Genomic DNA, 14,987 nt, shown 5'->3' with positions numbered 1-14,987 from the left:
CGCATCGCGGCCAGTTTCATCTTGAGTTTGGTCAATTTTGTCTACATATTTTTTTCCCGATAAAGGATGCTTTTATTATCTCAAAATGTACATCAAGCGGATATAAATCATTATGAGTAACATGCGGCCTCTGCATAATTAGGATGCACACGGTCAAACCCCGAAAGTCTGACAATAAGAAATAAAACAAAACCGACAAATCAACAATAGTAGAGCCCTATAGACCGACACTATGCCTATATCGAAAGTGGTGGTGGATTGATCCACGGGTGATGCTGCCACCTATGTCGAAAAGAACCTCTGTAGCAACCTACTTCAATCGATTACACACTGCCTTGAACAACGGTTGGTACTCCGCTCGTTTAGCATAGACCACCTACGTACGCAAGTTTGTACACCAAAAAATAATCTGCAGAGGAGAAGCATTTTTGTCATTAAAAATCAAATCATTTCTACACAGTCAAAGCAATCAAATTAAGGCATACACTCACACCCTTATCAGCGTTTTGAACCTATTTTGGACATCAAATGGAAGAAATTAATAGTGGGGTATCTTAACTTTGCAGGAAGACCCCGCGGAACATGGATCCAGCTGAAGCTAATTATTTTTCTCCTGAACTGAGCTAGGAAGCTAATTGCGCACAGTTAAGCAGTGCATGGCGCCGCACTAGCAGTGCGCGCGCATGCGTGAGATACACATGACTACAACAAGTAAGCTACAGTAGCTCGCCATGTAGAGGTAGGGGCCGGGCAGGAGAATAGTTATTAGCACGTACGTAGTACACTGGCATGCATATGCATGCAGCAGCGATCGAGATATACATACAGCATATGCACCACTACAGCACCATTACGTACCATATCCAAATATGATAGTATATCCCTTTTTTCGCGGGAAACCATCTATGATATGATATGATATGTCCATGCCACTATATACCGCGGTGAAAAGCTACAGCTGCCAGCCGGAGACGGAGGAAATTAGCCAGCGCGTGGGAACACAGGAGGCCTTGATGCAGCGTGCTAAAAACACATTGATCGATCGCTCGTCGTCGACCTAGCCAGCCAGCTTGTCGCTCACGACCCCGGGTTGGTACGGGCTCAGCGTCACCGGCACATTTTCTATCTCCTCCCCCCTTATATCCTTGCCCTCTTCCCGGGGTAACTCCCGGCCGGTATTTCACACCCACCACTTTGACGTACGCACATTCTTGGGCGCGCTCCAGCCAGCGAGCGAGCAACCTCTAGCGTGTGCGCGTGTTCATCTTCCCCGGCCGGCGCGCCGGTTCCTCTCCTCTTGTGGTGCACCGCGGGCTAGGGCTATCTAGGGTTTTATACCTCGTGCCGTGTTGGTTGATCGGCCGCCTGGTGATTAGATGGAAGGGTCGGGGGCAGGAGGAGGGGGAGGGGGCGCGGCGGTGTCGAAGAAGAAGAGCTCCAAGGAGGGGGAGGAGGAGAGCCTGCCGCCGGGGTTCAGGTTCCACCCCACCGACGAGGAGCTCATCACCTACTACCTCCGCGGCAAGATCGCCGACGGCAGCTTCACGGCCAGGGCCATCACCGAGGTTGACCTCAACAAGTGCGAGCCATGGGATCTCCCAGGTAACTACGTACTCAGTCAGAAATGCTCCTGAGCACACGTCAGTGCATGCGTCCGTCTATGCATGTATGCACGACCAGTTCCCTTCCTTCGACGGGTGTTTCCATGGTTTTGTTTTTCTCCCCTCTACCAAGTACCAAGCATGCATAAGCTGTGCTCTTTTAAAAAGACAAATTGACTAGACTTCATACGCGCGTCGATCATGTTTTTCAAAAGCTATATAAAAGCCACAAACCACCTAGCGTTTTTCCTCGAGAGCATATATGCAGGAGGACTTCATGCATAGATAAACTAATCAAGAATGGTGGATTCTTACAAGTTTAGACAATATATTGTAGAAATTTTGGTTGAACATAGTATACTTAGTAGGTATTTAAAACCTTCATGTTTTGCTCTGTCGTCTCAAGATTATATGTGTCCCTCTCTCGTGGTTTCTTTTTTGGATAATGGAAAAGGACAAATCCCCCAACTTCTGCACTTAAAATGAGGGGAACAGGATTTGCGGTTATCTGGTAGTTAGAAACTATTACCATCGAACAATTAATTGGATGCTTGCACGGTTAAATAAATAAATTAAGGAGAGTGGATTTGTAGGAAGTTTTACAAATTTGGAAAATAGTATATTGTAGAATTGTTTTTTAACATGATATATTGTACAAACTGATTTCAATCTTCTATTGTTACTTAACATGCACCCTTCAATTCATTGTTGTTTGATACAATTTGTTTGGTTAGCTTCTAGCACGATGATACCATCAACAGTATGATAATACATGCATGAATATGCTTTTTGTTTTATTTTGTTTTGCGTTATCGACTCAAGATTAATTGTATGTCTCCTTCTCAGACAACTTACCCAAGTTCTGCACTTAAAATGAGCAGAGCCCTACTAGCAGTTGTATAATTAGAAACTATTACTAGCAAACAATTAACTGGATGTTATATTCTCTCCATGTATGCATACACCTCGAATTACGAAAAAGTGCCTTTTTAGTTGTTATTACAGCTTCATGTATGTAACATGTACTACAAACTAATAATTGTATGTGTATGATAATCGATTGAAATCCAGAGAAGGCGAAAATGGGAGAAAAGGAGTGGTACTTCTTCAGCCTAAGGGACCGCAAGTACCCGACCGGGGTGCGAACAAACCGCGCAACTAATGCTGGCTACTGGAAGACGACGGGGAAGGACAAGGAGATATTCACCGGGCAACCGCCATCGGCACAAGAGCTAGTCGGGATGAAGAAAACCCTAGTCTTCTACAAGGGGAGGGCTCCAAGAGGCGAGAAGAGCAACTGGGTCATGCACGAGTACCGCCTCCACCTGAAGCCAGCCTCCAAATCAAACAAGGTATATACACATCCATTTAAATTTTCTTTTAGAATGTTGGCCCCTAATTTGCGCTAAGCGGTTGCATGCTAATACCACCTAACTCTATGTGCTTTTAAATTTTTACTTGAACTCAATGTTTCTAGGATGAATGGGTTGTATGCCGCATCTTCGCCAAGAGCCCGGGCGTGAAGAAGTACCCGTCGAGCACCAACGCGCACTCCCGGTCCCACCACCACCCGTACACGCTGGACATGGTCCCGCAGTTCCTCCCGACGCTGCTGGGGCACGACCTGTTCGGCGGCGGCCGCGGGCACCACCACCCGTACATGACCCCCGCCGACCTGGCGGAGCTCTCGCGCTTCGCCAGGGGCACGCCAGGGTTGCACCCGCACATCCAGCCGCACCCCGCCGGCGCCGGGTACCTCAACCCGCCGGGCCCCTTCACGCTCTCCAGCCTCAACCTCAACCTCGGGGGCCCGTCGCCGGCGATGCCGTCGCCCCATCACGTCCTCCACCACGCCATGTCGATGCCGATGGGCCAGCAGCAGCAGCAGGCGGGCGGTGCCAATGGCCAGGCGATGACGATGGAGCAGCACATGGCCGCGGGGCTCGGCGGCATCCCGGCCGCCGGAGGGGACGGCGGGTTCGGCGGAGAGGGGCATGCGGCAGGGGGTGCCGGCATGAGGTACCAGAACCTGGACGTAGATCAGATGGTGGAGAGGTACTGGCCTGGTAGCTACTGATGAGTGTACGTAGGCTGTGTACGTGAGACGCCTGGGGTGTCAGGCGATTGTTGACTACGTAGGAGAGCAGGGCGGTTTGAGTGGTGTTTAATCTAGTCTCTTCGTTGTATCATCGTCTTCTCTGTCAGTTATTCTTTGAGCATTTCAGGTTAGCTTTGGTCGTCCGCCTTGTACACAGACTGTTTGCCTTACCTAACCGCGCGCTTGTATACATTCAGGATTACCAGTGAGTTTATAAATAGTATTATTACTTGTACTTGTTATGCGCCTCTGTGCCAAAGTTAAACGTGCATGCTGCGGATTTCTGAAATCGATTTGTTATTTCGGAGTTCACCACGAATTCAGGCCTCAATGGAGATAACCTTGTGACAGAGCCCTCCCGATCCCCTCCCTCCTCGACCCCTCTCCTCGAGCCAATGTAGCCTCTCTTCTCGGTTCCCTCCTTCCCGGTCTGATATAGAACTTTGAGCCACCGCTGCCCCTCTCCTTGCTGCCGTCGGAGCCCCCGGGATGATGGCGGCGGTGGGGCCTTCCTCTGCCGTGGTTGCGGTGGAGATGGCGCAACGTTGAGGGCCCCTCCGCCATCGATGACTCACCCAGGCGGGGGTGTGGCTCCGATCATGCGGTTTCCCGACAGTAGACGTCGCATATGGGCATGTTGGATGGCGGAGGAGGTTGATCTGGTGGTCCAGACAGGGATGAGCGTGAATTTGCCAACGAAAGCTTTGTTCAGCCTTGGACAGAACCGTCACCAGCGGCGCCCGCGGGCGTCGTTACCTCGTTGGAGGCATTGTGGGCGTCAGCTTTTCCAGATCAAATGATGGCGAGATTCATGCATCGTCACCCCATGGGGCATCATCTTTGGGGTTGTACATCAGCTAGAGGGACAAGTGTTTGGCTTGGTGACTGGGCACAGGTTTCCGTATACTTCTCGTGCGGTGACCAAGGTGGAGCGGCATGCCATCTAACATATCAACGACGACGAGTCTCGACAGCAAAGTGGAGTGGAGTCTTGATGCTGGATATCGTTCACGCAAGAGGTTGGCGTTGTCCGACAGTGCAAACTGAAGATCTGCTAGGCCGGATGATGCTTCTGGCTGGCCGTCGGGTGGCTTGGTGAGGCCACCAGATTTCTTGATGTGCATAGAGCACATCATCAATCTTGTAGGTAGGGCAACAGTTTTCACCATCTATGTACTCCCTCCGTCCGGAAATACTTGTCATCAATATTGAGGATGCATCTAGACATATTTTAGTTCTAGATACATCTCTTTCTATCCATTTTGATGACAAGTATTTTCGGACGGAGGGAGTATTTAATAATGCAATAAAGATGTGTGCATTGGGTAATCCTCCTTTTCGAAGAAAAAAAATTGCAGACAACCTAGTACACTACTCCAGCGTACAGCGACGTTGAATAGTTTTAATCCAGAACTTTCAGTGACAAGAAATGGTACGTACGTTAGGAAGTTGTGAGCACAGATTACCCGAAGTACACTCAAAACACGCTAGTAGCTGCAACATAATAAGTGTCCACTAAAACGAATACCTGCAGATTTAACCTCGTAATCCCTACTCGGCAACGTGATCGTACAAAAACGGCCGCTACAATACATGGGGGCCAAAATGGAGACACGGTTTGCGTGCAGTATAACTCGGGGTATATATTACACATGATTTAACCAGGACCAGGCGTCTCCTCATTTGTATCCAGCAGACTCGTCAGTGAATGAATAATGCCTCATCGTACTTGATCTGCAGAGTGCAAACAGAGTTCAAAGGCCGGGTACAAAACTGACATGTGAATGATTTAGTACTTGCTTCAAAGTTGTATCAAACAATTCAATATTCAAAGTATTAATCAAGGCCCAAGAAAAACATGTTCTGTTGTATCAAATATCAATTAAAAACTTATATACTTCAATGTTCTTGTGAAAATAAGAGGACTGTTCCATTGACCCAAACCTTTTGATGAGAACAAAGAACGCCTACATAGCGTGGGATTTGGATCAGATGTTACTGCTAACAAAGGAAGAATGTGGTACCTTCACAGTGCTGCAGAACGTAGGCAAACAGTATACGGTCTACTTGTCCGCATGTCGGCGCTTGTGTCTCCTATGGCCATTGACCAAAACTTTGCCCTTATCACTCCGTGGGATTTTCTTCTTCTTGGTGATGCTGCATGAAAAATGGAAGGTTTCTGATCGAACAAGTACAGTCACAATTCACCTAAAGCCATGCCAAGCAACTATTAGCTGAAGCGTTTTAAATACACTACTGACCAGAAGACTTCTGTTAGGAGTATGTACAAAACATATACGGGCATAAGGAGCCAAGCAGCAGCCTACCAAGAGAGATAAGATATTTTAGACCATTTTATTTTAATCAGTAGAAACACATGTTATAAATTGACAGTTCAGCTTGTGCTTACCAGAAACCACACCAACTCTCCATTCGCAAATTGTTTTAATAACTCATGTTGGTGCATGTAATCCAAGATAGTTACCTGAGCCTGAAAAGGAAATTTGCTTAGATTATTGGATCCATGACTTGGATCTTCAGGCCATTTTACCGCAGTTGCTTACAGCACAGAGAGATGTAGTATTGTTCAAGGTAAGTACGAAGGTTAGTTAACCATAATGCTGTTTCATCCAGCCTACTTCACCCACTAGCGTATACACAGTTCAACACAGATTAGAGCAATTCAGCAGTAGTAGTAGCATACAAAAAGTACAGTGTCAAAAAATGTCTTATATTTTGATATGGACGGAAGTACATAATAAGTTTCTGGATCAAGACAGTATTTGAACCAACCAATTACCAAAGGTGCACAAAGTTTATATTTATTTTTTGAAAAAATGTAAAAAAATCCCAGAATTGATAGAAAAGGAGTTTAATTACAAGCCTCCCGCACCAGTCACACGCAACCTACAGCAGGGCAAGTGGCAGCCCACAGCTGCTTAAGCCAAAACCCAGGCCCTAGCTTCAGTTTTGATGGCATCCAAGAACTGTGCAAGGTTGGGGTGCACGCCCTTGGGGGAGGACCAAGAGGGAGGGCGTATCTCCAAGAAATTCTGGTAGGCCAGTACTCCCTCTGTATCAAAATATAAGACGTTTTTTGACATTTTTGACACTGCCATAGTGTCAAAAACAGAGGGAGCAGTATTTACCAAATAATCATACAGAAGGCCAAAGTGAAATTATTAAACTATAACTAACTGTGAAGTTATATATATAGGTCTGAAAAATCTCATTAGATTGATTGACGAAATAATTCTATTAGGGGGCTGCAAAATTTACCGATGATACAGTGCAATATTTAGCAGAGAAAAATGCAGATACAGTGCTCAAGGATTATATAAGAATATATGAAATAAGATCACCTAAAAACAGCCCTACAAATTCAGCCAAGTGTTCAATAACTCAAAACAATAAAATTAACAATAACAGAAGCATAAAATGTCTAAAACAACAAAGCATTAATATTTAACTGGAACTGAGAAGCTGGAATACTTGAGATAACAAGAAAATTTAAGAGAAGAAAGACCTGCTGATGGTATAAAGTAGCTGTCTCGCGAAGCTTTTCATATTCCTGGCCTGCCTTTTCAGTGTAAGGCTTCAGGGTGGTTTTAAGTTTGTCAACATGTGGTTTACTGGCCTTAGCAACTTGATCAATATAAGGTTTGGATAACTTCTTGGCTTCCTGAAAAAATATAATCAAGCCACATCAATTCACTACAATGACAACACTATGGCCTAAGTGTAATTGCTAAACAAAGAGGATCTAGTGTACCTGGAAATAGGGATCAGCAAGCTCATGTGCTTTCACAACATGAGGTGAGATAGCATCCTTTGATGCTTGATAAAGCTCTACTGATTTTGCTGAGACCATTTGCACATAAGGTTCCGCCTTTTTCTTTGCCGTAGCCCAATTTTCTTTAATGACAGGAATCCATTTCTTCAAGGATAAAAAAAGCATCGTTAGTGAAAGTGAATACAGATGCAAAAACTCAGAAACATCATGTGATACTTGCCTCACATGACATCCATATACAATAAGAATTGGCCATAAACACATGCATAAATGACGTGTTTTAACATTTCAAATAAACTCTGCTTATACAGATTTTCTGACCCACAATCCCAGGAACAAGAATATTACCGCCTTAACAGTTTCTATATGGGGTTCAGCCCATTCCTTCGCCTGCACTGTTTTCTCTGACGCCTGCAGTGATTTAATTCACAGGTTATAAACAAATACATAATGTGTTCAGCTTGGCATATTTCATAATCAAAATAAAAGCATAAATAAGCTAGGAGGCACCTTTTGCAATAAATTGTTGACAGCAGGTTTTCCATGTTCACTCCAGTGACTTGACATCAACTCCTACATGATAACATGATGAGTGTGTTGCGCAAAAGCAAAGTAAGAAGAGGCACAATGCTTATTGCTTAGGTTAACTACTCCACTTATACCATATAGTGAGCTGCATGTGCTGCTAACCAAGGTGGCAACCATGCTCCATGAACCTGCCAAAAAGTAACAATCAGTAAACTACTCGTCACAATAATCACTTGTTAGATGAGGTTCAAAACATGTAAAGTGGAAGGATGGATTACACCCATCACAGGCATCGTCGTCCTCATCATCCTTATCAGGAAGTTCTCAATGTACAAGTCACAACATGTGCCGGACAACAAAGATGCACAGATACACATCACACTCAGGTTCAGTGATTAGAAGATACTGCCTCCGTCCCATAATATAAGAGCGTTTTTTTACACTAGTGTAGTGTCAAAAACGCTCTTATATTATGGGACGGAGGGAGTAGTATGTTATCACTATGTAAAACTTCATATAATTTACACCAGGCTGAGCTGGCAACTAAGTTGCATTTGAAATGTGTTTTTGAAAACAACACTGACATACTGCACTAAGAGTGCGGAGCAAATAGGAAAAGGCTAATCCAGTCTAGAATCTGGCATGTTACCTTACTGACATATTCATATGACAGCAGCTACAACAATAGAATGAAAATTACCTCTCCGAGCTGCTCCGATTTTGCTGTTGCTTCTAACTGCACCTTCATCAGCTCCTCCTACAAACACCAAAACAAAGGATTGAGGAGAATGCATCACGAAACTGCAAAACAAAAATGTACCACTGTAGTCGCATATATCACAAACCTCTGCAGCTTTAAGAGCATTTTTAGTCTTCTGAATCCTAACCTTTTGCTCACCGCTTGTCTTTTGAAGCTATTAAAAGAAATAAAAACATTATCAACTTGAGGACAGTATTCACCTACTCCCTCCGTTCCAAATTACTCGTCGTGGTTTTGGTTCAAATTTGAACTAAAACCACGACAAGTAATTTGGAACGGAGGGAGTAACAAAAAAGGTGGATTCAAGGGATATACCCTTGATTCCACCGAAAGTCTTATAGGACAGCAGGATATGAACCTTATCCCGTTTTTGGTTTCACAACTATAACGTTTTAATAGGGAATGAGGCTCAGCTCTCCCTAAAATTAAGGAGATGATAATATATCATGCAGCCTGTTATATAATACTACGGAAATTCTCACTGTTTTCCAAAACATTTTCTTCCCTCAAACAGCATCATCATCAAATACGCTAAAACATTCCAGATTCTTCTTTAGAATTTACCCTTACTTTTGAGAAGTGTGCTTAGCAAAGTTTTATATAGCATTGGAATCACATACAAAAAAGAAAATAGCAGCATGAACCATCGTTAACCCGCTATGAGTCTGTGACAAAGTATCGATCTCCTTTTTAACCATAACAAATTTATCATGTAATAGATGCAGAAACGGCAACAATGACGACTTAAATCAGTGACAACACCACAAGAGTTTATCAAAGGATTGAGCAAATATGATCTTGTCCAAGAATTTTACCTAAATGAAAAAAAATAAAGATGCACATTAGCACAACAGACGACCACAGTCGAATACTTACTCTATCCAGCTTAGCATTCAGCTCTTGCACCTTCTTCTCTGCATCGGCGGCTCTAGCCTCCATGGTCGCCTTTTTGTTATTTTGTGCTTCTATGTCCTTCTTGAGCTTCTCAATCTGGAATAGGCAAGATAAGAAACCACATAATCCTAATTGTTGCACTCAAGTTTTAGACGTTTCACACACCCAATACCTGCTTCTCAAGCTCAATAGCCCGGGCATTGACCTTGCCTGCCTGCTCCTTTGCAGCTATAGATCCCTTTGACTGCATATGTAGCAACAGATGAGCATAATTGCTTTATCAGGGAGCAGGAATATGATACAATATATTGTCCTTCACGAGATGGGTCACCTGGAGGGAAGTTATCTCATTCTGCAGAGTAGCAATGTTCTGTGACATCTCCCCAGTCACCTTTTCCAGTGTTTCGATGCCGCCATCCTTGCTATTCAGCTCCAGTGTCTGTGCTGCAATGCTCGACTCTGCAGGGTGACAAGAGCTGCACTGTTTCAGAAAGGATCAAGTGGCACAAACATGTTGCAATGACAAGAAAAAGATTTTACTCGAACACAAATTCTCAAGTGACTTGACACCATCTATTTCACATTGTAACAAAAACTATTTCAACCAAAGACATGCCCATGGCGAACCTCCAACTGAATCAAACCGGAGTAATTGTGTTCTTAACGCTACAAGCTCCTTCATGCATTTCAATGGTAGTTCAAGCAAGGGGCACTGGTTCCATGGCGAATTCCGGTTAGACTAAATGGCATAACTGGCTCTCTATCCAGCGACAAACTAAAAACGTAGGACTGGAGGAGCAACAACGAAGCTATTGCCCAACATTGCCACCAATTAGCCTGAAGAATTTCCCTTAGCCTGAAGAATTTTCCCTAGCCTGCATCTATCAATCCCTATTCGGCGGCCTTAACACGATATCTCTAAGCCACCGACCAATATGTTCACTAATTACCAAATCCGTCCCCTATCTCGTCAAATCGCAGAAGCGCCTAGTTCGCCAGAACAAATCGACCCCAAAACCCTAGCAAACCCCAACGAAGCCGCTCGAAGCAGCGCCAGAAATCCCAACCAACCACACCCGCCCTCCCCCGGACCGAATCGAGCGGAGCAAGACGCACGCACCTAGCGCGGCGACCTTCGCCCTGAGCTGCCCCAGCTCGGCCGCGAGCACCGCCTCCTCCTGGGCCCTCGCGTTCGCCGCGATCTCCTCCGGCCGCACGTCCCCCGCTGCCGCCGCCTCCTGCGCAGCCGCACCGGCGACGGCGAGAAGCAGCACCAGCAGCGCCCCCGCCGCCGCGAGAAGCCCCGGGATCCGCATCTCGCAGATGGTGAAGCGCTCGGGGCCGAGAAGGAGGAGCGTAATAGGAGTGCTCGCCTCGTAGCCTCGCTCCTCGGAGGCAGCAAGCCCAGATCGTTTTTCAACCGAGTTCAAGAGGCCACACGTGGGTGCGGCGCTGGCTGCCGTGCCGAGGGAGGGGAGGGACAGGACACAGGAGTGCGCGGCACGCGCCGCGTGCGTCTGGGTTGTCTCACTGCCCGGTGGGCCTTAGGGCTTGTAAAATGCAAGGTGTTTAGGAAGGTGCATTAGAGCATCTCCTACTTTCGAAGTTTTTTTTTATTGGCCTCCTGTTGAGGATTGAACAAAGGTGAAAGAAGGCATCGGATCTAGAGCTTTCTAAACTTACTATCAAATACTCATATGTCCGTGCGTTGTAACGGAATTTTTTTTATCAAATTATGCAGGTGTGATAGATGCAAAAAAAAGTCTGAATCAAATGCCAGGATGAGATAAAAACTTTTAAAATGTTACTTCACAAACTATGTCTGAGTGATGTCATATGATGATATAGGGGACTTTTGAAAAGTCATTTCGAAAACTAAGAATGTGATGGACTCATCACGACTTGATTTCCTAAGGCGCTACAATGGATTATTTCCTGGATGAGCAAACTGCATTGATGGACCCTACCTGAGCTAGATTGATGAATGATGTGTCCCGTCTTGACCTAGCATAGCGGTATTTACTAAAACCAATAAATAAACATAGTTGTGTATGGAGGCAAAATAGACATTTAGTCATTTTCATATAGCTTACAAAAATTAACCCAGAGAAGTCGTGTCCATTTTTTTGGGCTCATCCGTGTACAAAAACACTAGACCTTCTTTTTTTACCCGACGCATATTTACGGATCAGTTCTAATTTTTTGAATATTTTCTAAAATTTCATGGACATTTTTTTCGAATTACCGAATATGTTTTGAATACTAGATCATTTTAAGAAATCATGAACATTTTCTATTTTATGAACATTTATTTGAAACAACGAATTATTTTATAATATGCGAACAATTTTTTGAAATCATGAACATTTTATGATTCCCTGAATGTTTTTTAATTCACAAACATTTTATGATTTCTCAATATATTTTTAGAAAACTCGCAACATTTTGAAGTTTGGTTCTTTTGAAAATTCGGAATTAATTTAAAGAAGGAAAAAAACAGAAAACAGAAATAAGAAAGTAAAAGCAAAACACGATAGAAAATAGGGGGCGCCACAACCTGCACATGGGCCGGCCCATTACCCGCGTGCGGGAGGAGGTGTGCTAGAAAAAAAGGGAAGACAAAAATAGGGCAGAAGCAGGGGTAGAACCATGGCCTCCCGCGAAGAAGGTTGAGACCTTAGAGCATCTCTAGCCGCGCCCCCAAGAGCCCCCCCCAAGGCGATCTTTTAGCGCCGGCGGCCGAAAATCGGCCCAGAAGCGCCCCCAGGATCTCATTTAGCGTCGGTTTGGGCCAATTAACAGCCGGCGACCCCGAGCCGAACCCAAGCGCCCGGGGGTCGCTTGGGGGCGCCGGCAGAAGCGAAAAGGGGCATGGGGCTGCTCTGTCGGCGAGAGGAGGCCCTTTTCCCATCGTTTCCTCCCGCTTTCCCCCTCAGCTTCCCTCTCATTCTCCATTCCTCCCGCCAATCTCCTCCTCCTCCCTTCCAAGTCGGCCGCCATGCCGCCGAAGAAGTACGTGTTTCCACGCGCCGCGACGGATACCACAACCGCCGCCGCCACCCAGCCGAATCAGAGGAAGCAAAGGGCGTCGTCGTCCAAGCCCCCGGGCATGAGTAACGCCGACTGGAAGGCGGAAGTGCAGCGTCGGGAGGTCGTCCCAGTCGATAGACGCAACAGGGCCAAGAAGGCCCGGGACAGGGCGGCGCTCGCGATGGCGGCGGCGGCGGTGCAGGCGGAGCGAGCGACCAAATAAACCGAGACGGCTCACGCGGGGATGATGAATCCACCCGGCGGCCATGGCCCGCACGCGTCTTGGAGCCAGCAAAGCGTCGGATCTCCGGTCGGCTGCTCGTTGTCGCCACAACCATGGGGCTGCATGCCGTCGTCGGGCTACACCGACGGTGACGCGCGCGGCGGGTTCAACCCCAACATCACCTTCCCCATGGTCGCCCGGCCCAGCGCACGCCCTCGCCCGCCTTCGCCGGCATGCAGTACCCTTCATACACCTACTCGCCGCCAGCCTACGCATCCTCCCCGACACCACCTCTCCGTCGTGGCGCGCTGCTCTTCTCACAAGCCTCCTCGTCGCATCTCAGCGACGCCGACGTGATGGAGGCCGACATGGAAGACATCATCGCAGCCTGCTACCTCCTGAGTTTGCGTTGGTTTTCCCTTGAAGAGGAAAGGGTGATGCAGCAAAGTAGCGTAAGTATTTCCCTTAGTTTTGAGTGTTGGGGAACGTAGTAATTTTAAAAAAATATCCTACGCACATGCAAGATCATGGTGATGCATAGCAACGAGAAGGGAGAGTGTTGTCCATGTACCCTCATAGACCGAAAGCGGAAGCGTTAGCACAACGCGGTTGATGTAGTCGTACGTCTTCATGATCCGACCGATCAAGTACCGAACGCATGGGTTTTTGCCTTATTATCAAAAAGGGGAGTTGGGTAAAGCAAACTCCCTCCTTGGACGAGCACGAGGCTTAGTCAAGTAGAACCGGGTTGCGATCTCCGAGTTTAACACACGTTCAGCTCGATGACGTCCCTCGAACTCCGATCCAGCCGAGCTTTGAGGAGTGTTCCGTCAGCACGAGGGCTTGGTGACGATGATGATGTTCTACCGATGCAGGGCTTCGCCTAAGCACCGCAACGATATTATCGAGGTGGATTATGGTGGAGGGGGGCACCGCACACGGCTAAGAGATCAATGATCAATTGTTGTGTTCTAGGGTGCCCCCTGCCCACGTATATAAAGGAGCAAGGGGGAAGGCCGGTTGGCCCTTTGGGGCGCGCCAAGGAGGGCGGAGTCCTCCTCCTAGTAGGAGTAGGACTCCCCTTTCCTAGTCCAACTAGGAAGAGGGAAGGGGGAAGGAAAGAGAGGGAAAGAGGAGAAGGAAAGGGGGGTGCGCCCCCTCCCATAGTCCAATTCGGACCCCTCATGGAAGCGAGCGCACCACCTCCTGGGCTGCTGCCCTCTTCTCTTCCCTAAAGCCCACTAAGTCCCAATACTCCCCCGAGGGGTTCCGGTAACCCCACCGGCACTCTGGTTTTCTCCGAAACTACCCGGAACACTTCCGGTGTCCGAATATAGTCGTCCTGTTGGGGAACGTTGCATAAAATTAAAAAATTCCTACGTTCACCAAGATCAATCTATGAGTTCATCCAGCAACGAGAGAGGAGTGCATCTACATACCCTTGTAGATCGCGAGCGGAAGCGTTCAAGAGAACGGGGTTGAGGTAGTCGTACACGTCGTGATCCAATCATCGGAGATCCTAGCGCCGAACGGATGGCACCTCCGCGTTCAACACACGTACGGTCAGCGTGACGTCTCCTCCTTCTTGATCCAGCAAGGGGGAAGGAGAGGTTGATGAAGATCCAGCAGCACGACAGCGTGGTGGTGGATTCAGCAGGGATCCGACAGGGCTTCGCCAAGCGTCTGTGGGAGGAGGAGGTGTAGCAAGGGGGAAGGGAGGCGCCAAGGTGCAGGGTGCGGCTGCCCTCCCTCCCCCTCCTCTTTATATAGGGTCCCCAGGGGGGGCGCCGGCCTTAGGAGATGGGATCTCCTAGGGGGGGCGGCGGCCAAGGGGGGAGCCTTGCCCCCCAAGGCAAGTGGAGGCGCCCCCTCCCCTAGGGTTCCCAACCCTAGGCGCAGGAGGCCCAAGGGGGGGCGCACCAGCCCACCTGGGGCTGGTCCCCTCCCCACTTCAGCCCACGGGGCCCTCCGGGATAGGTGGCCCCACCCGGTGGACCCCCAGGACCCTTCCGGTGGTCCCGGTACAATACCGGTGACCCCCGAAATTCTCCCGATGGCCA

At 47.4% G+C, this 14,987-nt stretch overlaps 2 protein-coding genes across 2 annotated transcripts; one reads left to right on the top strand and one right to left on the bottom strand.

Moving 5' to 3' along the window:
* Window positions 1-1,168: 1,168 nt before the first annotated feature.
* On the top strand, window positions 1,169-3,916 carry LOC119310921 (NAC domain-containing protein 92-like). The gene is made up of 3 exons (XM_037586543.1): window positions 1,169-1,602; window positions 2,673-2,953; window positions 3,079-3,916. The coding sequence occupies exons 1-3, from the start codon at window positions 1,377-1,379 to the stop codon at window positions 3,676-3,678; spliced, it is 1,107 nt and encodes a 368-aa protein (XP_037442440.1). The 5' UTR covers window positions 1,169-1,376; the 3' UTR covers window positions 3,679-3,916.
* A 1,165-nt stretch (window positions 3,917-5,081) lies between these two features.
* Window positions 5,082-11,093, bottom strand: LOC119310920 (spindle pole body component 110-like). The gene is made up of 15 exons (XM_037586542.1): window positions 10,795-11,093; window positions 10,006-10,133; window positions 9,847-9,918; window positions 9,657-9,770; window positions 8,866-8,934; window positions 8,721-8,777; window positions 8,155-8,208; window positions 8,003-8,065; window positions 7,841-7,903; window positions 7,472-7,636; window positions 7,226-7,381; window positions 6,110-6,190; window positions 5,961-6,022; window positions 5,724-5,856; window positions 5,082-5,433 (listed from the first exon to the last, which is right to left on the bottom strand). Exons 1-14 carry the CDS (start codon window positions 10,988-10,990, stop codon window positions 5,763-5,765), a joined length of 1,374 nt encoding a protein of 457 aa, XP_037442439.1. The 5' UTR covers window positions 10,991-11,093; the 3' UTR covers window positions 5,082-5,433; window positions 5,724-5,762.
* Window positions 11,094-14,987: the final 3,894 nt, after the last annotated feature.

This window comes from Triticum dicoccoides, chromosome 5B (genome assembly GCF_002162155.2).
Source record: "Triticum dicoccoides isolate Atlit2015 ecotype Zavitan chromosome 5B, WEW_v2.0, whole genome shotgun sequence".
NCBI lineage: Eukaryota > Viridiplantae > Streptophyta > Magnoliopsida > Poales > Poaceae > Triticum > Triticum dicoccoides.
The sequence above is the reverse complement of the archived record's forward strand: the minus strand, read 5'-3'. Positions and strand labels throughout refer to the sequence as shown.